Below are 26540 nucleotides of genomic sequence, written 5' to 3'. Positions count from 1 at the left end.
TAAATGGTTTATTAACATGTATTTGTACTGTCAGGGTTAATTCAGGTAGTTATAAAACATATGTAGTTGTTAGTAAACTATTTTTGTGAGCTCATCTAAAGTGAGGACTATTTATGCCTTGTAAAGCTTTTACAAATTAGATTTAAAGGCTGTTAATATTTATATGTTCTGTATCACTGTGTGGTGTTTGTTTCTGTTTTTTTATTTAGAAAATAACTGAGCCTTTAAATATCCTTTATAAATGCTTTACAAGGCATAACTAGTCCTCACTTTAGATGAGCTCACATAAATAGTTAACTGACCACTACTAAATGCTTTATAACTACCTGAATTTACTACATTTCTTGTGATCTTATGAATCACTGGCAACTCCTAAATAACTGGTTTGTAAATAATGCTATACTTCATTGATAAATGATAAATTGATCATGAATAAAGTATGAAAATACAATTATTAAACATTATAGATATGCTTTTTAATCAAGGATAAAGCATTTATATCTGTATTTATAAACTGCTTATTACTGTCTATTAATGCTTTATAAATTATGAATTATCTGTTTACTAATGCTTAATTAATGATTAATAGTGTGCAGTTATTATAAAGTGTTACCGGATATCTGAAATGTTCTGTGGGTCACATGCTTAACTCCATCTATAACCATTTTAAACTGCATTTTGCAAAGCAGCTTTTATGTCCTTATTAATCGTCTAAGCAGAAAATGTATCATTTAAAAAGAGAATTTTTCACAAAGCAGGACTATCTAAAATGAAAAAGCTGAAAAATGTAAAAGTGAAATTGTGATTGTAAGCACATAAAATATACATCAGCACTTATACAGGGGTCTAAAAACATGTTGTATGTCAATTACTCATTTTGAGATACATTACTTTGTTTTCAATTATATCACCCAGCCCTAACTACAACAAATTATTATTATTTTATTTTTTTTGGTGTGTATAGTCTATAGTCTGAGCTACCTCCATCAAACAGACCTATTGTGAGCCCGCTGTCCTCAGAGTGTGTACTCTGAGCTGGAGCGCTGCTGGGGCACGAGTGCTCAGAAGAGGGGCTCCAGTTAGGAGACAGTGGTGGTCTGCCCGAGAAGCATGCATGCTGGACTGAACCCATAGAGCGGGCTGTTAGTGAAAGACAGGTGCCCAAACTGACATCATGCAGGAAAGCAAGACAGATGCAAGACGGATGGGCAGAGACATGAGGGCAAGTCTTGCCAGTTTCAGCTCTGAATCAAATCAATGATTCTGTAACATATGTGTATCTGCGGAGAAATGCATTTATATAGCAGTAACAGTTAAGATTTTAACGGGGTCCTCATGTCTTGGCCCAGGGTGCATGGAGTGAGGAGACGAGATGAAGGAAAAGCAGCCTTACTGTATTTCTCCTCTTTGCACCTCTGCAGGATCTCTAAGCTTCTCTGATGCACAGGGTGATGCAGAAAACTAAAGCTATCCACACTTTTCACAACTGGAGCAGCAGCGTCATGCCCTTAGGAAGCCAAAAAACAAACAACACGAACAAGAAAGAGAGAAGAAAGAGAAACGACAGATCAAATAGGGAGAAAAAAAGATGTGCTCGTCTACGCAAAGCTAAATGTTGACTATCAGCATACAGTCTGGTACACATGACATAGATTGAATGTGAATGTGACTTTTGGTGTTCACATTTAAAAATCAGATTTGGGCTACAGAGAAATGCAACCCATAAAGCAGTGGGCAGCACTTATGGTTCAAACTAGATTGTTGAAACACCGGTCTGTGTGAGGTATCAAAGCATTAAGATAAACTGCTAATATTCAAACTGTTGTAATGGAAGAAAGGCATATAGACACTGAAAAGCTGGAGAGCAGGACAACAGACAGACATCGAGCAAGCGGAGCAAGGCATGGTTCACTAGCCAACATACACTCAACATACAGCAGCCCTAATATTTTCATATTCATAACACTTGATCATTTTCAAAGTCAAGATGTCTAACATTATTTTTTAACACTATAGCAAATACTGTTACTTAGCTAAATGTGGCAAAAGATACAAACCCTCTGGAAATGAACAACAATGTTAGACCAAAAAAAAAACTGATATGCCAAAATCCTGTACTGTTTTTGTGTATTTTAATATTATTATTTTTTTTTTATCAAATAAATGCATTGTTGGTGAAAATAAATTACTTCTTTCAAAAACATTAAATGTTTATATATATTTACTAGAGGTGGGCATAGATAAATTTTTTTAATCTAGATTAATCTCACTGTGATCTTGAAATTAATCTAGATTAATCTAGATTAAAATGGCTCATTCAAATTCTGCCGATGGCATTCAGAATATGTGTGTTACCCAAATAAAATTGACAAACAGTAAGTCTTTGAGAAGGGGTTTATCAAGCTAGGTGGTGCATTAGAACATCGAGTTCGTGCTGTACCACATACGTAACGCACATGGACTGCATACGCACTGCAGACGGAGTATGTTTGAAACAGTGTGAGCAGGGCCGGAGCTGGGGTCAGCGGGGACCCGGTGAACGTTGTACCAGTGGGCCCTGTTTGAAACTGTTTAATTTGTATGTTCGTTCATTTTTATTTATTTGTGCTATTTACACAACGTTTAAGTTTTTTTCAAGTTTGTAGGTGTCAAGGTACAGAAACTAAATAATTAAATGTTAAATAGCACTGGCTAGTCTTCAATGTAAAAATGAAATATACAATCAAACCTACATTTATTCAGACACCATCAACATTTCTCACATTATTACAGTTTTGCTATATATAAAAAATATATATATCTGGTGTCTGAATAATTTTTGGTTTTACTGTTAAAACTACAAAGTCATCAAGAGCAGTGAGTGATTTTCATTTTCATTTTCTTGGATTAACATTACAGCAGCCAGTCGCTAAATTAGGCGCGGCCACTTTAATAGACGATGAACGCATCCAATATAATACACATCCCATTTTTTTCCTCAACTGTTTACTTTCACTTAAGATATAACTGACAGTTTTTTCGACCATAATTCCCAGGGTGGATATTTTGAAATATTTTGTATGTATTTGTCGGTACTAGAGCAAAAATAAGCAAATTCGATTTTCAAGTGTTTTGAGACGCCTTTCTCTGCGTGAGCCGTGAACACCAGAACACCAGAACACCGCGAGTACTGAATTGGGCTCTTTCACATCTTTTTGTTTGTTCAAACTGCGATTTGTATTTGTTCGTTCAGTTACAGGAGGGACTTTGAGGAGAAATTCGCAGAAGAGAGCTCGGTTCAGTGTCGCTGTCTGTGATACACGGCTCTCTCTCTCGTGCGCACCGAACACAGCGCGCAATAACAAGCTCTGTTCAGCTTTAATGTTTAAATCGACAACCGGTACGGCTTAAAAAGACGTGTAAAGGATAATCTTTCATGACGATGTGCAGCAGTGGCCCGTCAACTGTCCTGAGCATCTTTTTAGGCTGGCCTCAGCCAGTAAGTTATATAAAATATCAAGGTGAAAGTCATCATAGCTTGCTTAGTATAGACCCAGCTCACAATCCAATTTTGAGAATAGATTAACGGCGATATTGTTTTTAATCGCCCGATAAGAGTCTCGCGTTAACGCAGCATGTTAACGCCGATAACGGCCCACCACTAATATTTACATATGATATTCTTTGATGATTTGATGTAAGATTTGAAATGTCAGTTGGATCAGTTGCAGTTTCATGTATGTAATGCAATATATAAATCATAATAAATTAAATCCATTAACCCAAATAGTTTGATGGTTAGAGATACACTGATCAAGAACAATTTGTAGGATTTATAATCAGGCACACAGCAGAACCCCAAAAACTGTATCGTAGCCAACTGTGTCGTTTATTGGCCCAAGGAGAGGTCTTGGATTTGCACAATAAGATATTGGACTATTTTCTAGTTCAAGAGGATTGTTTTGAACTGGGTATTGTTTTGCATTGGTACCGTGTTGCATGCATTTTACAAAGAATCTGCATTTTACAAAGAATCTGTCCAAACTGCAAACATGTTTCCAGAAAAAAGTGCAGATAACCATTTCATTTGACTCACCACTACGTTTCTCCACATGTCTCTTCCCAGCATCCCTGAAGGCTACCATGGCTCTGAAATAAGCCCTGAGTACAGCCCAGCGGAAGGTGGCCACTGGGTCAATACCGATCAGACCACAGATGAAGGCGTTTTTACTGCTCTTGAGAAGCGCGACGATGTCTGGACGCATGTGGTCTGTATTCTTCTCTCTGAAGTCCTGGGACAGCAAGTCAAACAGACAGTCAGATAACTGCATCCTTATTATATACAACTCTATCAGCCCAACAATAAAGGCTCATCTACTGTATGAAGCCAATAAAACATTAGTGAAGAGAGAAAGTGAGGCCTGCAGAGCTCCATTATGTAACTCATGAACGGAGGATTTATATTGTAAATAAGAGGATCAGCTACTCATGACTGTCGAACTCTGCCAAACTTAAAGCTGGGTGTACACAGTGTGTGATTTTTTTCTGTCTTTTATGATTGGTGCTTCTAATTGTATGTTATGACTTCAGGGACATCTTGGGCAAAAAAAAAAAAAAAAAAAAAAAAAGAGTTAATAAGACTATCAAAAATGAGTGTGAAGTTTCTGATCTTTTCAGTGCACTAATAAAAGGTACACAATGGCGCCGTTGCTTTGTTAACATAAGCAACCCAGTGGGACAGTTGACCAGCATGGGATGCTGGGACTGCACACAGTAACTCATTACTGTCGTGTTTATGGTGCCATGAGCGACAAACTGAGATTACTCATTATATACTATAAATATACAGTCGTGTGACAAATACATAACACCCTCTTCACATTCAGTGGTTGTAGAGGTCACAGTGCAAAGAACTATCAACTATGTACCAACAGTACTAGAATGATGACTGCGATGGTGACTGGGAATTTGTCAAGAAGAATATATTGCTGGTTCAACATCTTTGTTGGTCCCAGTATTGGCACTAGGGTGTTTGTTTGGAGCGTTTATTTAAGAAACTTGCACGTTTTCTCCCTTGGTTTTTATTTTTTTGAGGCATATAGGAACATGGCAGTGATGCTCTGAGCCACACCAGAAAAATCAGTCCAAGATCACTTTAACCAGGTGGTTTCGGTATTGAAGACAAACTCTGAAGTAGTTTGCTTGAAGAAAGAAATCCAACCCAGCACACCAACAAACCAATCTGTATCAAAACTCAATCTGTTTCAAATCAATCAAATCTGTTACACAATTATTATTTTTTTCATTTCCCATACATTGCTTGTGCTTGTTTATGGTTTACAATTTTTACATTTTATGACATATCTGACGTACAGGTCAGATACTGTTTTTTTGTAATTATGACATAAATCATAAATCCCAAACAGGCCTTTGTGTAGCTGCATAAAGCCCTGACCTTCACTCCATATTTGACTTTCCCTGCGTAGTGTTTAATGATGAAGGCTGGCTCCATGACTGCAGGAAACTCAATATAGCTGTTTCCCTCGTGCTGCCGCTTGAACTTGTCCAGGAGGGTCTGATTGGTGGCCTGTGGAAAGCTGCAATACAAGAGCAAGAGAGTGCATCAGAGGGGCCATCAAACAATACATACCGTCTTTCAGGATTGCACTTCAGCTACTTTTTTCTCTTTCTCTTTCCTTCTTTCTTCCTTCCCTCCCGGTTTTCAGTTAAATTTTCATTTTTAATGGTGCAAAACATTTAACTTCATATTTACTTTAAAAATTGAATTAATTGAATCAATTAATGCTAATCTGCCATTGCTGGGGTCTTGCTGAGTTCCCCATAGTGGGCCCCGGTCCCTTGGTTGAGAACCAGAGAGTGAAAGTGGTCATCTAAGGGAGCATGACTAAGTTCCTGGAGTCAGTATTTAATAAACCTGTGCTGTTCCTCTGGCCTTGAGAAGAACGAGAGCTGCTGCCAAAACTTCAGCAGAAAAGCAACACAGTCACAGGAAGAGGAAGAATGAGACAATAGAGATTTATGCTATGAAAAACACTGATGTGGAGATTCAGGTTTACCGCTATTTTAAGCAGAGGGAACCTTTAAAAACCCTATTTATTTGACAGAGAAACCTTTTTTTAGGTTACTATTACTACTGTAATAAAAGGTTTATTTTTGTATTTGTTTTATTTGATTTACAGGTAAAACACTTAAGTATAGTTCAGTATATATGTATGGAGTGAAAAATGCAGACGTACTTGCATTCCTCATCCAGTAGGTGGAGCAGTGCTGTGGGCTTCTTGCTGATGAGGCTAATGCAGCCAGTGTTATCGATGTAATTAATATTATGCCAAGCAATGCCTTCTGATCTATACTCTTCCTGCAAGAAATACAAAGCATATTCAACCCTGATAATCAATAAACATTCTGACAATTACAAAGATCCTGATTGTTCAAGCTTTTATTCATTTTCATGGCTTTCCCAGTCTTGGAGATCAGGGTTTTACAATTTGCGAATGTTTCCAAGTTTTCATGACCGAAAACTGTGCGTCATAAAAAAATAAAAATTTTATAGCTGTAATACAAGATGTGTGCATAGCATAAAACTGAAGATCTCAAAAAACCATTGCAGGTACACCTTTCATTTTTGGATTGTGCATCCAGAACAACAAAACAACAGGCCTGCAAAGTGAGGAGACTTCCTTTCGCCGGCCTGAGGTTTCATGGTCTTTGCGGTTAATAATATGAAAGACATTCTTAACATTTTGTAGCTTTTTTCTCCACAACTGCATGCTTAGATCACTGGGAAAGTAAATGAAACAATAAAGGATATAATCCCAGCAGGGTTTCATCCAATCAGGGGAATCTCTCTCCTGTCTGCCCATTAAAAGGCAAAAGTATCAAATCAGCAGAACAAAGCATATAATCTACACTTATCATTCAACTTCCTGTGTGTAACCTTAGAGTTTTCATCATGATAATATGGTATATATAACCCTACTGTTTTTTTTTCTCTTTTTTTTTTGTCAATGAGAGATAAAAGAAAATGTAATGTAATGTAATGTAATGTTTTAAGCTTCTAGTCTATTCCTAATGATAACAATGACAAAACACATAGAAAACAAACTGTGCTTGGCGAGCTACATGCAAAAATCTAATACTTTCAGTTGTGGATTTTTTCAAATAATAATAGTGTCCTTGTACTAATAATGTAACCTTCATCTGAAGTGCTCTGAAATTTCAGCAACCACATGCACTCTATTTGGCCGATAAGAGAAATGCACTCAAATAGCCTCCAAATCAAATCAAATCCATTTACAGCGTCTCCATAAAGGCCACAAATGAAAAAAGCCCATTAATGGACTAATGGAAGTGTGTGTGGTGTTGTCTGGCTCCAGCATGGCTGTATTTATAGGTATCAGATGGCAAGTATGTAGGCAGGACTTTCTTGTGTCCCTGACACACTTTCGTATTCTAACACTGACCTGCTTCTACTAGTAATACTACAGCTCTGGTTTTCAATTAAATGAACTCAATCTTAACTAATGCGACCAAATAAGTTAACTTGAATTTTTTTTTTTTTTTTTTTATCAAACATTAACTGAAGCTCATAATCTGTGAATCAGTATGTCAAAGCACACAACATGCACATTCCATGTTTTGTGTGGATAACCTGGGTATGGTCTGTATTAAACATTCAGTGTTACCACACGCCATACTTGGCGATACACTCAGGATGTGAACTCATTCCTGACATCTGAATCCAAGATTTCCAACTCTAAGAGCAATTAAAGCGTGGAAATTGGCAGACGCAGTAAAATTCCTGCACTTTTATCAAGGAACAAACAGCAAAACTGTTGTGGCAACATTCTCTAGACATTCCAATGAATCCAATCAAAGATTCCATTAATAAGAACATCAAAATCCTTTTAACAAAATTACCCAGAATCCTCAATATGGGTTCAGCATGAGCTTAGACTGAGCTAGTCATTACAATTCCTATTCATCTCAATGGAAGTTGCTTGGCTGGAGCAGGACCTCCCAGCAAGATACGATTTATAAAACCGACATCTTTGCTCAGAGGTGCTCAGTCTCTCATTTTTGAACCAAATCACCATAAATGCAATGTGTCTAGTCATGGAATTTTTGGAAAATTACATCATGGCAACACTGATTGGCTGATGGATCCAAAAAAATAACACTAAGCATGGGAAGACTAGCGAGCAGGAAGCTAGGTCGAAACTCCTAAAACAAATATAATATAAAGTGAAGCAGATAAGCAAATTTGACATTGCCCACAGTTTTGACAGGAATCATTTATCAACATAAGCAGAAATGAAGTGTTAAACCCACAAGTGATGGACTATTATTTGCAGATCGGCGTAAAGCTACACTTCTTATGACGGTGTGTGATTTGTGTGGAGGAATGTACCTTGTGCAAGCAAATCTGTCAAAGCGAGTTGATCAAATCTGGACACTGGACTGACTAGGAACTTAGAGCAAACATATACTTTGAGGTGCGTCACAAAGGCACGGATTTGACAGGGTGTCATTACCGTGACTGGTTGCCTCTTTAGTCATCCTAAGAGAATGGCCTCATTGGGGAAACACATTATTACAGAGACGCATTTCTTTGTCTGAGATTGGAGTAAAGCAACCCTTTTCACGGTCTCATTATCAAATGGTTTATTTAGTGGGAAACTGCTAGAATAGATGACAATCTACCTTACATGTTCACACAGCCTAAGGCATTCATCAACCCAACCCATTAAAGACTTCTGTAATGGTTACATTATATCACAATGTTAGGATGCAGGTCATTTGTCCATGCAAATAAAAACTGACCCATTCTAAAGAATCATAAGTGGAATATATACTCTGGGCTGTATTGATGATAATTGCATTCACTTCAATTGCAGCTGAAAGCACACAAAAATAAAGATTGCAAACCTGGATTCTGCCGAAAACATTCAGTCTAGCAATATGTGGGTTTTTATTTCATTCTGAACGGTCAAAACAACTTGAATCATAATTGCTAGCAATAAATCTGTTATTAGGCTATAATCTTGAGCTGCGTGTGGGGAGAGAAGCTGATGGTTAGCTCTGGGTCCAGCTTTTAAATAAAAACATTACCTGTTCCAGCTTAAAAATGTGCTGGTTGAAATAGTGCTGAAGTCTCTCGTTGGCGAAGTTGATGCAGAATTGTTCAAAGCTGTTGTTCTCGTAGTCTTCAAAGCCAAAAATATCCAGAACCCCGATGGACAGGATCTGAAAAGATGATGAGATGGGGAAAAGTGGGGTCAAATGTCTGCATTATATAACTAGACAGATAACTAGTGATAAATATGTCTACAGGTTAGTTAACATAAGTTACTGTGAATAAATGTACAGTATAAAAGATGAAGAAGGTCAGCTGAAAAATACTAGAAGTGGTTGAAACTGAACTTCAGCTGTGTTCACGCACTTGCATAGACTTCATTTCGGGTTTGACTAACATAATGATCAGCAGAAATCTTCTAGTGAATTTTACATAACAGCAGGGGCCTAGTCAATATATCCCCTTACATAACGTCTCAATCCATAATCTAGAGATTAAAACAGTGAGAGCCACAGAAAAACAGGGTGCGCTCATATTCCTGCTGTGTAATGTAATCGCTGTCAGGTGACTCACTAGGGCTCCACTGTCATCTATAACCCTAACACCCCAGTTAACACCCCTAACATCCAGCACGTATTCTTCTTATTCTTTGGTACAGAAATGATTTTACCTTGGCTGACTCTTCTAAGTCTCTTTGGTTGAGCAGCGCGTGATTGATCCTGAACACAATCCAGTCAAAAAGCGCACTGTAGAGGGACTTAGCCATGGAGTCCCGTACCGTCCCAGCCTGCAAGAGAGTGAAAAGGTCTAATTGATTTAGTTATGACCGAGAGATCTTTTTTTAACCAAAACAGATGTGACAATGTAATGCAAACATGTTCACTGAAACCAAACAAATATTTGCCAGTACTCTTTACAATATAACCTAATCACTTATTTGAATTGTGCATTATAGCAGTGCGTGAATGTAAAAAATCTTGCATTATGTCCGCTTATGTTCTACGTTGGCAGACCACGGATATCTTGACCCCACCCTCAATACTGTAACTCGCTCATTTCAAGAAAACGCTGTGGAAGTAAGTTTCACTTCCAAAAGATTAGGCTGCAAAAAAAAAAAAAAAAAAAATCTGTGGTTAATTTTTTTTTTTTCACTGTACCACAGCAGTACAACCCCAATTTTTTTTTGTGTTCCCGTCATTTTACTGATGACTGCTTCTCTAATCTTTGGGAGTTCAATGCATTTTTTTTTTTACATTTTCTATCGAAAGTTCAAAATACGAAACTATGGCAATGGGCAAACTGCTGTGAACAAATCATTTGAGATGAAGTGATATTAAATGCATATTTTGAGAAACGATAGTGTTTTTTTCAACTTGAATGCATGTAAACCTATTGTAGGAGACTCCCAACACAATATTAGGAACCTTAAAAATGGCATAATGGGGTACTTTAATGCTCAGCGATATTACTGCTGCTCACAAACCAATATTCTGTATTAGGGATACAGCTAACACCAATGAGGGATTTGATTTGTCTAATCACTTAGACCTGCTTGACACTATATATAAAAATAAATGATAGACAAAACATAGTGTCACTCGTCACGGATGACTGGAAACTAGAATTATGATGGAAGGGATTATAATTTAGATTTTTCACGTTTTGTCACATCCAGTATTGGGCAGGACATGTTGTAATGCAAAGACATACTAGCTAACCATCATAAAAACTCAATTCAGCCGATTTGAGTACGCTATTGTAGGTGTAGCCTTGAACTAAACTTCAGCTGAACCAGAAAGAAACGATTTTGTTAAGAGCCAGCCACAGTGATTAGAAGTGTTGATTTAACGGACTATCAGATGAACTGAAAGAGGAATCTGAGCTGGTTTTCATTAAGGACTATAGCAGCCTGTCTAATACGCATTTACAAACAACCAGAGGTACAACTGTCCAACATCTGCTCCTATCCAACTACTTTGGTCATCAGTTTTTAGGGGAGGAGATGTCATGATTCAGTAGAACTATTTTCTGATTTGGGCCTCAGTTAGATAGACTCGCTCCATATTCTGGTTCAGCTGATGTTTGAGAGTGAACAGTTCATGAATCCAAATAGAATATAGTTAAAATTCCCCTTTGTATTACATTTATTTCATATGATAATGTCAAACAATATCACACAAACAAGTTTTTTTTCTGAATATTCATTCAATGACCCATTCATCAATAATAATGAAATCAGCCATTTGAAAAAAAAAACTCACATGAATGACACCATTATTCTTTCAAGACAGGTTTTAGTCTCATTTCAAAATAAACAAGAAGTATTAAATTTAAAACTATTATCTCATAGCATTATATATGTTATTGTAATTTCAGTGCAAATAAGCTGCACCTGAGCAAACATTGTGTGTAAATACATCTCAATGCTTCCTCTGCAGTGCAAAGATGGATTTTGTTAATATTTTGTGATGCTATGATCTTAAAAGATTAGCAATAACCCTACAGTGCCTCAATATTCTAATTAAGAATTTGGCGTAAAATATAATGCATTAATCTTACATGTGAACCTGGATCACAAAACCAGTCATAAGGGTCAATTTCTCAAAATTTAGATTTATACATCATCTGGAAGATGAATAAATAAGCTTAGCATTGATGTATGGTTTGTTAGGATCTGACAATATTTGGCCTAAGTACAACTATTAAAAAATATAGAATCTGAGAGTGCAAAAAAAAAAATCTAAATGTTGAGAAAATCACAGTTAAAGTTGTCCAAATGAAGTTCTTAGCAATGCATACTTATAAATCAAAAATTAGGTTTTTATATATTTGCGGTCGGAAATTTACAAAATATCTTCATGGAACATGATCTTGACTTAATATTCTAATGATTTTTGCCATTAAAGAAAAATCATTAATTTTGACCCAAACAAAGTTTTTTTTAATCTATTGCTAAAAATATACCCCAGCGACTTGGTTTTTGTGGTCCAGGGTCACATATGGTTAGAAAAATTACCCATATAAGTCATAAATGCTATTGTGAATTGACAATATTCACAATGTTGGTTAATTTGATATTGCCAGCAAAGTCATCACATATATCTCTTGAATATAAAATAAATCGGCCATCTCTAGATGGAGAGGGGAAAAAACGACTATATGAACGACTTAACTCTATATTTGCAAGGATTTTAGTGTTTAAATCTGTAAGTGTATGAAGTACAAGGAATTTATCAAGTCAAATAGTGACTGTAATTTTAATAAAAGATTTTAATAAAAGAGTTTGCCAGTCCATTATTTAAAGATGACAGGAGAACAGAGTCCTAATGCTGGATAAAACCTCATAGCTGGTTCTAATTACGATGATGGAGCATGAAAAAGTCCTTGAGAAACACTTTACTTCACTGTGAGCTTCACGTCAGTGAAGGGACGAATGAAGAAAATTAGAAATGTTAAAAGTTACAACCGAAGTAACTCTTTAGAAAGGCCACAAAAACAGACCACAAAAGACCTTTATATTTAGATGCTGACTACGTCTACAGGAACATCATTACATCTGGTTTATTCTGAAAAAGACATTAAAATGCACCACAGCTGCACTACTATTTATAATACCGCATTTAGTCATTTTAAATGATTCATCCTTGTGTGTGCTTAACAGTAACACACAACATGAAATATCAAATGTAGGTCATGAAGACTCTTGTACATTTTATCATATAGAAGCAAAGGCTCAAAAAAGACTTTGAAGTGCCTTTTGTCTAATATTATCCAAAGTTACTTAATTCTGGTTATGCCAATCAGATTAATGCATGTAAAAGAAATGTTTATTTTATTTTTTTTTGCTTACCTCTGCAAGTTTGTATGGGACTATCAGCTTCTCGCCCACTGTCACTGTTTTCCGTGTTGTCAGGGCCTCAGAGAGCATTTCCTCCTTGACCTATCATGTTACAAGACAGGGTTCTCATTTTTAACATACCAGGACTTGTACAGTCTGCATTCATTCATAGTGTACTGCAAAACATTAAACACATGGATAACACTACAAGCTTTATTCAAGCCAGTGTTTAGTTACATGGATGTACATGGAGCGAAACATTACTAGTACCAAGCGGCACTAACGGCTGTGAGAAGTTTCAATTGTTGACTTTGGGGCCTGAGATGTTGAACTGTCCTTTAAACATCCGGTAGCACTCAGAAAATTGGCTTTTCAAACGTTTTGGGGTTTCTTAAGACAAAGAAGTGGATATTCATCCACATCTATATTCTAACAATAATATAGTCCATTCTAAAAATTATATAGTAAATAAAAACAATACAGCTACAATAATATCAGGGAAGAAACAGCACTGTATTGTCTTAGCCCTTCATATATCAACACAACTGTTTCAAATCAAAGTCTGCACACGCAGTGCCAGAGTCAACGTGGACAATCAAGAGACCTCAACACAGGCCAACGCTTGTTCATTAACACATTAAAGGGCCCAAATGAACCCAGCAGTGAACTGTGAAAAATATGTGTCTGGTCTATGCACACTGGGAGAGAGGTCTACATCTAATCTATTAATTATATAAACTCGTTGGGCCTGATATGGAGTCATTCAACTTGATAATTGTGAACAGATGTGTAAGGGGCTCATCAAAACTCCTCATCTCCATATATTTTCAAGGTGCAAGCAGGCCTACACACTTCCTTTTCTCTGCTGTCTGACAGGCAAATGCAAAAACACAAGTGTTCATTCTCTCTTTTCTTCAGAGAGATTCATGAAGGTGTGTGTCTAAAGATAAAGGCCAGGTTTACTTTGATCATGCTATTAGGCCACAAGAGGTTGTGGTATAGAGAGGTATGTGCATACATTATGTATGTGTTGAGTTCAAAGGCTTTGAACAATCACATCCTATTTCCCGTAGGCCTACAGCACAGGGCTCCATGGCCTTCATTCAGGAACTCGATCTGCTTCCTTGAGTAGGCCAGTTTGCTGTCCATCCTGTGCAAAAGGAATCAGCCTTCCTCTTTTTGCAAGAGATTTGTTGGTGAATGTGGCAAGTCTGAACATATAGAAGAGTAAATAATGTTTAAGAGCTTGAAATGCTTTATTCTTCATTGTTCAATGAAATTTTCTGCCTTGCTCTCCTTGGCAGTCACTTAAAAAGAGCAATATGTCCGACTTAATGGTATCCATAAAATAGGTGGTGAAAAACACCCAGATGACCTACTACTTTAGCCTAGATTCCACATTTGATGGACACTTTACTATACTATGGGGCCATGGGAGAGGAGCTGTGAATGGCTCAACGGATGCCATAAGTCACATGACAATGACATGGCAGATTTGAGCCCATTTCATTCACACTACATGCAGATAGAAAGTACAAAGCTATATAGAAAGCATTATTTTAATGGTCTTAAAGTAAGTTCTACATCAAACGTAGTATTAATCTCTGAGTTTAACACACTAACTCGCTAGTAGCAGTCATTCTCGGGTAAAAAGCTCACTGGAGGTAAACATTATCGGTCAAAAATGACTTAAATTTCAGTCTATCCATAAAGCAAAGCTATTTGTATGGGGAATATCACACAAAAGTTGTATGGACTACTTTCTTGGTACTGCAGTGTCCTGATTCCAGCTTGAAAGCTCCAGTCCTCTTACACTGTGTTGCACTGAAAAGTGTTTCTGTGAAGCTGTGTATGTTTTAATTTCCCCACAGGATCAGTATCATCAGTATTGATAAGCGTACCCAGTAGGGCTGTGCAATATTGAAGAAAAATGCAAAATGCGATACCTTTTTAAAATAATGTGATATTCGATATACGATACGATATTGCTTTAAGTGTGTGAAATCAATTTACAAATGTAAAAATATTTAAAAACGAAAACATAATCAATGGATATGTTTCACGTTCTTTCTTGGGAAAAAAAAACATAACTACAACTTCTGAAAGTGACTAGCTGTGTTTTAGCATTACATAAAAAGCACAAATCTAAAAACAACAAAGATACATACTGCTTGTGCGCACGCTTCAGGTGTGTCTGACAGCAGACAGCACGAGGCCGCAAGATGTTGTTTTCTACAACTTATTGCACTTAACTATTTTTAACATCAAGCAAGTTACGTAAGTAACTTTTCGCAATGTTTAGAAGTAGCCTATTATTAAAATAATAATCATTCAGGTGTAGCATGCCATTTCAATATGCATATCGGGATATGTACATTTGCGATATTTTGCTTATTTCAATATATTGTTCAGCCCCTGTATCCAGTACTCTATATTCTTCCAAATTCCTTCCATTCGGCAAAAAAAGGACATGCAGGTTGGGAAAAAACATGACCTTAAGTAAATCATGTCAGTTCAAATGACGATGCTTACAGTAGAGTTAACAATGTGTTTGTGATTCAGTGATCCTGTACCTCAAGCAGCTCTGACACTACAGGAAGAACTTCAGGATTGCAGATGTCAATGGAGTCATCCCGGTATATCTTCTTCTTGTATCGGATATTGCCTAAATGAAGAATAGCTGACAGCAGAGAGAAAATCCTGCAAGGGAAAAGAAAATCACATTACTGAGTGAGGGACACAAATGCATAACAAACAAATATAATCATCATCTTCATACCTTTTTCATTATTTTTGGTTTTAGGTCACTTGTTTTAATGCAAATGATTTTGATAGTTCACCACAAAAATTAAATAAATAATAATTTATTCAATCGACATAGATTTTGTACTGGTTACTCTTTTATATAAAATTACAATTAACGGCTACTAAAGCTTTCAAGCGTTTAAAACCACACAAAAGCATTATAAAAATACCTAAGAAGTCTATGCAACTTATTTGTGAACTCTGTGATAACTGTACTGATATTTAAGTTATTCACTAAAAATCTCCCCCAGTAGTACAATATGTTATCCATTGGTCAACATTAATTCACCAAAATATTACCTCTCTCGCAAACTTTCATGAATGTGCAATATTGACGTCAAAATCTTCAGCGATTAATTACTTTATTTACTATCATGTGGCTTCAAGAGATTTGGAATGTAGCACATAAATCAAAGAACTTTTCTGATGCATTATTTTCTGTGTTTTTGTAGCTTGACAGCCCCAGTTCTCATTGACTTTAATTTATTTGTAAATGCAAAAAAAAAAAAAAAAAAACTTATATCATTTTTATATATTTACTATTTATTAATGAATATTCAGAGAATAAATATTTAATGAAGGCTTATAACTAATGCGGTCATAAAAACTGCACGCAATGTTTTTGTGTATGTGCATCAGGGGGCCAGTGTTTTGGACAAACTTACTGTTTACGTGTGGCGGGAAGGAAGCCCACCATCTCCATAGCCAGCTGCAAGCGCTCAAAGTCATGTTTAAGATCCTCCCCTTCAACTGTGAAGCAATCCTGCTGGTTTCAACAAGAAGAGAAAGGTTACCATCACTTCAAACAATTAAACAACAGTTCACACCCCAGTCACAGTCTGGGGTTTCCCCATGGGTGGTTTGTGATGCAATCGTACAATTTAATGACTTAATTTAGTATCTCTACTTCAAAATGCTTATAAACACGATGTGATATTAATGTTTCCAAAATGCTACATAATAAGCGAATGGTATGTTGCATTTCAGCTGCTTGTATGCATTCAAACACAAATGTGTACAGTAGAACTGCTTTTTTGGCTTTTGGGGGGGCTTAAGTCTTGCCAACACTCCAGAGAGAAACCGTCAGGGTTTGGTTGATTGACTCAGCGCACCATGTCATTATGAAGTTTGGTCAAAAAAGCAAGAGCCGCCACATTTTTCTGGTTGAAAATTAAAGCCCTGGTGAATGTCAGCATATGCATGTTCTGCCCATGCAGTGGAAAATTCAAAGTGATTTGCCTTTTACACACACATTGGAAATCTGGCACACCAGCAAAGGCAATAAGAAAAGTAGCAATTTATGACTTGATCCATTCCATCAAATGGAACAAGAAAAGCGTTTTCAGTGAAGCTGTGTATGTGCACCATCCTGCAAAGTAAAATCTGGATGAATCAATTTATACTTCCATAAAATCAAAGCATGAATAATGATTTCCCATCTCAATGTATGGTTAGAAGCATACAGAATATATTGTGACCAAAACTATAGTTGCCAAGATAATGTTATCGTCTGATTAAGCCAGTTGTATTATTGCTGCCCTTTTTTTACTGATTTATAAAGCATTGATTTATAATATAGGGTTTTATAGTGCTGCATCTCTAGTTAATAATTTCCAAAGCTGTAAGCTCATCGACAATAACTGCTCTTTCACTACAGTGGTGCAAAGAGTTGTGAAGGAGATCTGGAGGCAAGACTTCTGCCATCCACACTGGTCGGCTCAAACAGGCAGCGCAACTGCTTCCTACTCACAACAACAGTCAAATTTACACACATGTCCTCCCCTTAATGAGACGGTGTCTCCTTCATCGCCTCGCTTCATTACTGATGTCAAAATTATAGCATACCAGAGCAGTGGAAAGGCAAACAGTGCTGAAACTCTATAAGCTTTATGGTTTAAACCCAGTCCTGCCGATTTATTTTTCCCATTTACATTTTCAGGGTAGGAAATGTAAAACAAAATTAAATTCTCGTGTTATATGTTGTAACACTCCTCAACCAAAACAGACATGAGTGAACATACAGACATAATGTGCTTAGAGTTTGAAGCAATATGACACGGATGCAACAAAATAGTTCTGACCAGACGCTTCATGTTTCTTGTGCACTTTAATACATTACGGCCACTTACCTCCTGATTGCTGTTTATTTAAACAATCATTCTTGATCATGTTCGCTGTGAACTGGAACATGGCACAGGAAATCCAAAACCGGGCATAAACAGCAGGGGTCTCAAACTCAACCTGGGGTTACCTTCTTTTTTTTTCTCAGCAAATGTGTTTGCAAGTATTTTTAGAATAATGAATTTTAACTATATACTGCACTAGACATGTCAATAAAAAAAAGTATCTAATTAATAACATGTCATGCCAATTAATTAATTTAGTTAATAATTAATTGCATATAAAAATGAATGTAGAAAGTAATTCATTAATTCAATGACTCATCATGGCAATTGAGTAAAGCATTACAAAAAGTGTTTGTATAGAATTATGAATATATTGTTTATGCTTTTCAGGTTTAGTGGCCTCATGATGCCAATGACTAAAATAAATAGTGATCAATTTGTATGATATTAGTAATTAAAACAATTACATACCTCAAAAACAGAGGCTAAACTTAAGATGTGCCACTTCAACTGTGTAAATAAGTGTGTTTATTATAACACAATCTAGTTTTGTCGGACAGATAAGGGCCATATCCAGGGGTCGACAGTTTGAGACCCCTGATAGAGAGCATGAAGACACTGAGCTAACAAGGAAATACAACCATACCAAAAATAAGGAACATGCCAACATACCCATGTTGATTTGGTCATTGGTTTTGTGTGAGCTGTTTCCGTCTAGAGGGTTAAAGTTTATCTCCAGCTTAATCGAGTTTAAAATGTGGCTTTGCATGATTCCAATTGCATGAAAAACGAACTGTTTACAGCACTAAACAATCAGATCTCAATCAGAAGTCTAGTCACGCCATCACATGGGGAGCAGGAAATTCACTATTAAAATGTGAATTTAAATGAAGATTGCCATTTACTTTAGGAAAAGTTTTATTTCATCCTTCATGTTTCCTAAAACAAAAGAAAATTATGCTGTACACGAATTCAGTTGACCGTTTAATGGAAAAGAAGAAAGTGAAGTTTATATTTTTGTTAAAAGCATTGACAAAATCTTCACTATAAAATATTTGGTATTTGATTTCTAAAGTTGTCTAAACCGCCCGTTCAAAGTGGGACATTTATTCTATGAATGTTGGGTTGAAGGCAGATTTGCAAACAGTGAAGTCCTATTAAAGGAAGAGATGACAACGTGGTCTATCTACACCAAGTATTTGTTCAAAATATGTCACAGATGCTGCTGATGGAACTATAAGATAAGTGCCATAAGATACCAGTATTCTGTACCAAGCAACATTTGACCATGTAGATCTGTGCATTAAACATTGAAGTGTACATGCAAACTAATATATCTGCCACTGTATCTATGCAGTGTTTCTTTGTTTTTAATTTTATTACTGTGTTACTTACTTTTCAACTCTTCACTTGACCAGCGTTTACTGTATGAACATGTTTTGAAAGCTACGTATGTTTTATGTTTAAATGTAGTTTACTTATAATTAATTTTACCATTAACTCATGTGATTTAACTTGTTTTTTTTTAATTCAAATGCAATATTCTGCTATTTGTACTGACTATGCAACTACAAAAATGTAGTGACAACACTATTATTCAACCCACTGGAGATCTCAAGTTTACATTTGTAGCACCCTTCCAATAGAAAGTAAGCCTGTTTGTACTATTGCTTATCATCACTCTTATCCAACCAGCTGTAGTGTTTACTTGCCAACAGAGATCTGTCCGAGATGCCCAGAGTTTAAACTATTTATAGAAGCAGAAGAACTGTATGACGCCAGATCAGGGAACACCTCAAAAACACAATGACCAAACAATACGCACAGCCCAAGAGAAAGCCAGTGAGTTGCAGTGAGCACACTAATTACATCCTGAGCCATACACACACACACAAATACAGAGGACGGGAGAGGTGTTTTGTGCGGAGGAAAAGCTATGGAGAGTGATTTGTGGAGCCAGTGACTTGTCTCTGTACAGCGATGACACATTATTTCAATACTGACCGGTTCGTTCTCATAGTAATTTTCCCAGTGCAGCCTGTGAGGTTTCTCTGTCATCTGGAAGTAAGGTAGATGGGATTAGAGCAACGTTCCACACAATGTCTGTTAAACACATGCAGTTTTTAAATGGGAGAACAAAAGCATTACAGAATATAGCCACATGCTCTGGGTTAGAAACACAAAGGTTATGGATGGGAATGGGATACTACCATACTACTCATATTTCTTTTTTTTTTAGTATAATGTGCACAAAATGACATGTGATACTCAGAACACCTACATTTTCTAAAAGATACAGAGTACAGTGTGAGATATCCCACAATGCAATGGGCTGGTCATTCAATATTATTATTAACTCTATTTTAATGTCTCTTAACGTATGTTACTGGACCTTCAAAAGCTGACATTTCTGCAAAACAGAATGAAAAAGAAACTTTCTTTTAGAGACAATAATTGCATTATGACTTCACTGTTGCATTTTTAATGCAGTGAGTGTGTTCTAATGTAGCATGCCATGGTTTGAAACATTTAATGTTGCACACTACAAACTGTTTTACATCGTTATATTCTAAAAGTTATTCTTATATATATATATATATATATATATATATATATATATATATATATATATATATATATATATATATATATATATATATATATATATATATATAGTTCTGTAAATACTGTAAATACTGAAGAGTATGGTGCAAGCAATATGCTAGTAATCCATTTCTACAAGGCAAAAGCACAAAATGTACACCAAATCGATTATGATCTGTGATTGCACACACTGAAATGACTGATTCTGGTTAATTTTGTAAAATCTGGTTATGTATTTTGTATAATTAATAATTTAATAAATGCTGTAACACATTGGTTGTTTGTTGTATCTAATGCACTAATAATGAATTGAATCTTACTGTAAACGTTAACAAAAACCTAATAACATTTAGTATTTGCTCGTCTAACAAGTAAAAAAAAAACAGTTTAATAAGCAAAATAACTGGTAATATTAAATTTGCAAGCCACAGACGAAACTTGGCATATATTCCTGTGAATGTTTTTTTTTTTTTTGTGTGTGAATTCTCCGAATTTTTGAGGCCTTAAAACAATAGGGATGGAAGTAAAGAAAGAGCAACTATAATGGTACTTGGAAAAAATTACAAGAATTCAAACCTCTAAAGTTTCTTCCTTAAGTTTCATATGTAGTCCTAACTTGATATTTCTGTTGTTCTTGCTGAATATTTAACTTTACAGAGGAGATTGTGTGTACAGCCAGCAGTCAGGTGGACACAAGATCAAGGACAAAAAGAGAGACTCTTGGCTGGAGACGACAGAGATCCTCTGTATGTAAAACCCCAAGACCTCTGCTAGCGACTGTCAAATGCTAGTCAAAATTACTGAGAAGCAATGGGCCATAATGACTTATGTCATAAAGTCTTGTCAACTAAGGCTGCAACAAACGATTATTTTAATGATCGATTAATCTAACGATTATTGGGTTGATTAATCAACTAATCATAGATTATTTTGCTGATTAATCAGTAGAAATTTATTGATTATTCAGCTTTTGCAATTAGTTAAAAAATTGAGTTATATATGTTCTAATAAAAGGTAAATCACTTCAGCTTTTGAAAGTCACATGTAATTAGTTATACAATTAATTAATACAAATAAATATATTTGGCACACAAAATGAGATGGCAGAGAAACTCTTATTCAACTATTTAATCATTTAATTACCTTAAATATATTTTTGGGGGTCATATGCATAAGAAACAAAATAAAGGTTAAGTGATAAGACATTTTATTTTTTACAACATAATCTCTCTTAAAATACCTTATAGAGTTATGATAATCAAAACAGTCCTGAGCTGGATCAAGCTTTGATCTCTCCCAACCAAACTATGCCTTTAAAAAAAAGGTGTGTGTGTTTAATAATACTGTAAAGCTGCTTGATTTAAGGCTATCTATAGTATTAAATTATTAAATAAATAAACTCTACTAGAGTACTGAACTACAGAGCTCCTGCAAACATCCACATCTTTTTAATCAGATGCGTTTTAAACTGCTGCCTTCTCATCGCTGTCAGTTTTTGATGTGTTTATTTTGTTATTTGTGCAGCAAATATTAACAATCATCCAAACGCAGATCAGCACCCGCTGAATCGGCTGCGTTTGCTCTGAAGTGCTGTCTTCTGAATTTCATCGGGAGAGCTGAATTACAGTCTCGCACTACAGCGCCACACTGGTCAAACCGCGTTATTGCAGGCTTTTACATTAGATCATATGACTTTAACGACTACTCAACAACAAAAATATGTCAACAATTTTTTGTTTATTGTCGACGCTGTCGATAATGTCAACTAATCGTTTCAGCCCTATTGTCAACCAAAAACCGATGAGTGGTAGACTGACTGAAAATTGGTGTTTTGAGAAAGCTCTTCAAATTATGTTCACAATGTAAGACACACACACAGAAATGTATTAGACAAATGAAAACGTACACATCTATTAGCACATGCAATGTTAATATTCCTAAAAGGGGTCATATGATATTGCTAAAAATAACAATTCGGTGTATTTGGTGTAATGAAATGTGTTCATGCGGTTTAAGTAAAAAAAAAAAAAAAACATTGTTTTCCACATACTGTACATTATTGTTTCTTGTCTATGCCCCACCTTCTGAAACGCATCTTTTTTTATAAAGCTCATCGTTCTGGAAAGCGAGGTGTACTCTGATTGTATTCTCGCTTTCACAACGAAAGGCTGCATCAACAACGAGAATAAAAGTTAAACCTTTTTTTCTTTGTGTGAATATTTGTGCGGCGTTATGTAAATCTTCCCACATCGTGACGTAGACATGGGGGTGGGGGTGTGTTTAAATGAGGCGTTTTGGAGGACGTGGACAAGTCTAAACTTTTATTAAGAATAATTATCTTTGGGTTTGAGACTTTAGTCTTTGCAACTTTAGGGATCTTATCTATTCACGAACAGCTTGTGACACTCCAAAGAGAAAGGAAAACTTGAAATGACATCATATGACCCCTTTAACATTTCATATAACAAAACACAAACAAAGGACTGGACAACTTTCCACACAGAAACAAAAGCAGGAGGCAGGTGTGTGTTATGGAAATTAGGAGCATGTTAGGAGCACAGGGCTGCTTTCTGTGGGGGATTAGGTTTTAAAGCTTCTCTGTGTGCGAGACCACTGGGCCAGCTGAAAGGAATGAACTGTGGAATCTGTTTCCTCCATTTTTCCCTCCTTCCTGTTTGCCCAGTGAGAGTGAATCCGTCAATGGGTCTGTTACGGCCTCAGAGAGCAGCTGCTTGACACGCACTCATGACAAAAACTGACTCCACAAGGGCACACCACAAAAAAACTGCTGTGGTCCAGTATTCTGAAAGCTTTGTTGATTTTTAACCGCAGACGCAGTGCGACATGGTCCTGACTAGGGTACAGATACTGATGATAAATGTGGTATTTAAAAAATATCATATAAATATTAATATCATATACACTCTTTTGAAGTAAGTAGTGGTAATTCACCTTAACAATTGTTGACACCAGTTAACAGAAAATAAACACTGCATAGTTCTAGGAACTAGCAAGCAGGGTCGTTCCTAGAAAACCCATTTAACCATCCATTTTAATTGTATGGAAAAAGAGTAGCATGAACATACTCCAAAATAACTCCTTTTTTTGTTTCATGGAAAGAAAAAAAAAAATTACAGAATTATTTTTTTTCCCTTTAAAAAATACAGCGTGTGGACAGCTCTAGGTATAAACAGTGGATCACTCAAGCCACCTTTCAAGATGTTGAGAGTCCTTTGTAAATCGTCATCGTTTGCTCCCAGGACAATGAATATCCATCAACTACAATCTTTCCAGGCTTGAAAATTTTTCAGCTAAATGTTCAAGCAAATATCTTCAAGGAACATCTTCCATAAGCCTGTCATCAATATGCAGTGACATACTGAAATGGTAAGTGATGTAAGTGGTCAGGAAATCAGAGACCCCCTCTCTCAATGAAATTCAATCGCAAGCGGTCACTGGAGATGCATGTTAATGCCAGATGTGAATGGCAATTTGTCTTGGCTGACCGCTTTTGACAGATGTTAATACAGTTATATATAGGGTCCCTGATGGTGAGTACGGTGCATGCAGCGGTGTCGGGCCGTACCTGATTGAGGTAATGGTATTCTTCAGGCTCTTTGAGGTGGAACGCTGTCCTCTCATTTTCACTCGATCCTGCCAGCAGGTAGTAAAACACATGGTAATTCCTAGAAGAACAAACCCAAGTAACATCAGGTGCAGTATGAACATATGTGCCTATAAATACATAAACAATTGCAGTTTGGTTCAAACAGGAGCAGATTGGATTATTTACAAGGTTTCTTAATCAGTGTCAACAGGTGTACAGCAAGTCTTAATGTGTGTATACACTACAAGACAGTTTGATTTACATACACAATCAGGACAATTGTACCACCATAATATTTTTGACTTAATGCCTCAAATAATATCAAATAAATCTTAATTCAGAAATTAAAAAAAGTATAGGTTTGAAGGGTAGTTTTAGTTTTGTTTTTTTAAATAATTTAAAAGACAAAATATGATAAAAACTCATATCATTGACTAGGGGTGTGCACAGATAGTCGAACATTCGAATATTCGTTCTGCTCTAATTATTCGATAAATAAAAATAATATTAGAATTTCGCTAAATTTTTGCTTGCCATAAAAATGAAAAAGAAAAAGTCCACAATAAAACCTAATTCGGTCACTTTCTGTGATTCTCCACGGCATATTTGCAAGCAAAAAATAATTAATGAATGAATAAGAACTGCGGTCTTCTACAGTTCGCTTAAGCACACCATTATTTTTGAGTCCCGCCAACGTCTGTGCCGTCAGTGCGCGTTTTCTCCGCGGCCAGCCTTATTGTTAACAGACTAAGGAGACGACTTTCCCCCGATCATGTTTATACGCCCGTATTTCTTAACAAGAACATGTAAAACAATAGAAAAAAAAGCAAAAAAGTTTCAAAGATTCAAAGTTAAGTGTAAGCATTCTGTACAATAGCCTATTTGCTGCAGGCTGCTTTACGTTTTTCTTTGTTCACTTTTTTTTTTTGCTTTTAATCTGTACTTTTGTTTGTTTGCATGCATCGTTAAACGTTTTCAACTACAAAACACGATGTGTAATGTTCAAGCTTATTGTGTGTAAGCTTGTTCAAAAATGACGGAAACAATAAATGTTGCTGAAAAATAACGTCTGTCTCATTAAACTTAATTTAAATAAACAAAATATTCGAATATTCGTTTTTGTTAGCTCAAATATTAGAATGTGATATTTGCGGAAAACGCCCATCCCTATCATTGACCCAGATGGTAAGGACAAGCAGGTTTCATTTTGATAAAGCACGTCCAAGATACTGAAATATGGCTGCTGTGATTTATACCAAACTCTCGAAAACAAGGAAATTATGGTCTGTTTTCCTTCATAAACCCTCATGCCATGAAACCAGTTGGACTGGTAATGACAGCCAGAAGATAAAGCTGAGATTCACACATAAACTAAACAACAACACTGTGGAGAAATGATTCCCACATGTTCACTACTGGATTTATTTTCTTCATGTGCTTCTACCACAATCTACACTCTCTTTAGTTTAAATAAACTCTTGTCAAGCCCGGTATAATAATGTCATTTTAATTGCTAAATGAATATACAATGGAATCAACAAATCATACAAGATCTCCAACCTTTCATTGTGTTCCTGATAGACGAGTCTGGATTTCTCCAGCAGGTATTTCTCCACATATGCCCTGGATAAGAACAAACACCAAATTAGACAGGGGTTCCACACATCTCCACAGCACTGCAGACGCATGAAGCTCTTACCCTCTAACAGTGCCACTTTCCTGATAGTTCACCTGGATGAACTTCCCAAAACGGCTGGAGTTGTTATTATGGGCCGTTTTAGCGTTGCCAAAAGCCTGTGAACACAGAAAAATAAATAAGAGAGGTGACATAAGTGTATGGATGACTTGCGCTGCCACTTAAAATGAAACTAAATAAATAAATTAGTGAATGCATCAATTAATAATTACAAAGAATTATATATGCTGTCAAAGTGGGCTTCAATTGAAAATTCAGTTGAAAAGTCACTTGCTTATTTACGGTCTCAACATGGTAAGGGTCAGTAAGACGGTGAAAAACTTATGAAATATAAATACATACAAAGAATGTGAAGCTAGACACCTTTCCTAACATTATAAGTGGATTGCAACAAGAAAGAAAGCAAAGTTTTGTAAGACCACACTAAATCTGTTACAAGTGTCCACTACATCCCGTTTTTTTTTGTTACGTGTCTGGACGGAGAGCAGGAAGTTTTATTCAGTTGTACATAAACGCTCTCGTTATTTGTAGCTCCACCACAAGTAAACAAATTCCTGCCGAGGTCCGTCTGGAGGGACACCCATGACCGCTCCAGAGGTCAATCTCGCAGCCAAGTACGCCAGACACACACCGCCCTGTTATGAGTCAGACTTTCAAAGTGGGTTTTACGGCTGTCAGGGGAACCAAGGACAAACCGCTCCTCCACAGACAAATGGAATTCTGGGTAGGGCGGCACCAGCGCCGTACAGCTGACAGCCATGAGCTACTGTAACACTCCATATGCTCAC

General features: G+C 36.3%; 1 protein-coding gene across 8 annotated transcripts in view; it reads right to left on the bottom strand.

Moving 5' to 3' along the window:
* Positions 1-26540, bottom strand: part of LOC128016556 (unconventional myosin-IXAa) — a 112498-nt gene that overhangs the window by 28112 nt on the left and 57846 nt on the right. For 2 of the 8 annotated variants that reach the window (XM_052601160.1, XM_052601166.1), the window contains exons 3-15: positions 25756-25850; positions 25617-25679; positions 24036-24135; positions 19850-19903; positions 16385-16482; positions 15488-15614; positions 12927-13016; positions 9747-9863; positions 9112-9246; positions 6237-6358; positions 5435-5576; positions 4076-4271; positions 1394-1507 (exon numbers count right to left, since the gene is read on the bottom strand). In XM_052601160.1, the coding sequence (XP_052457120.1) occupies positions 1394-1507; positions 4076-4271; positions 5435-5576; positions 6237-6358; positions 9112-9246; positions 9747-9863; positions 12927-13016; positions 15488-15614; positions 16385-16482; positions 19850-19903; positions 24036-24135; positions 25617-25679; positions 25756-25850 (1453 nt within the window). Of the gene's footprint in view, positions 1-1393; positions 1508-4075; positions 4272-5434; positions 5577-6236; positions 6359-9111; positions 9247-9746; positions 9864-12926; positions 13017-15487; positions 15615-16384; positions 16486-19849; positions 19904-24035; positions 24136-25616; positions 25680-25755; positions 25851-26540 lie in introns of all 8 variants that reach the window. The other 6 variants (XM_052601159.1, XM_052601165.1, XM_052601162.1 and 3 more) reach the window with 5 other exon arrangements.

The sequence above is a fragment of the Carassius gibelio genome, chromosome A7 (genome assembly GCF_023724105.1).
Source record: "Carassius gibelio isolate Cgi1373 ecotype wild population from Czech Republic chromosome A7, carGib1.2-hapl.c, whole genome shotgun sequence".
NCBI classification, from domain to species: domain Eukaryota; kingdom Metazoa; phylum Chordata; class Actinopteri; order Cypriniformes; family Cyprinidae; genus Carassius; species Carassius gibelio.
Note: the sequence above shows the minus strand (reverse complement) of the source record. Positions and strands in the feature narration are given on the sequence as shown.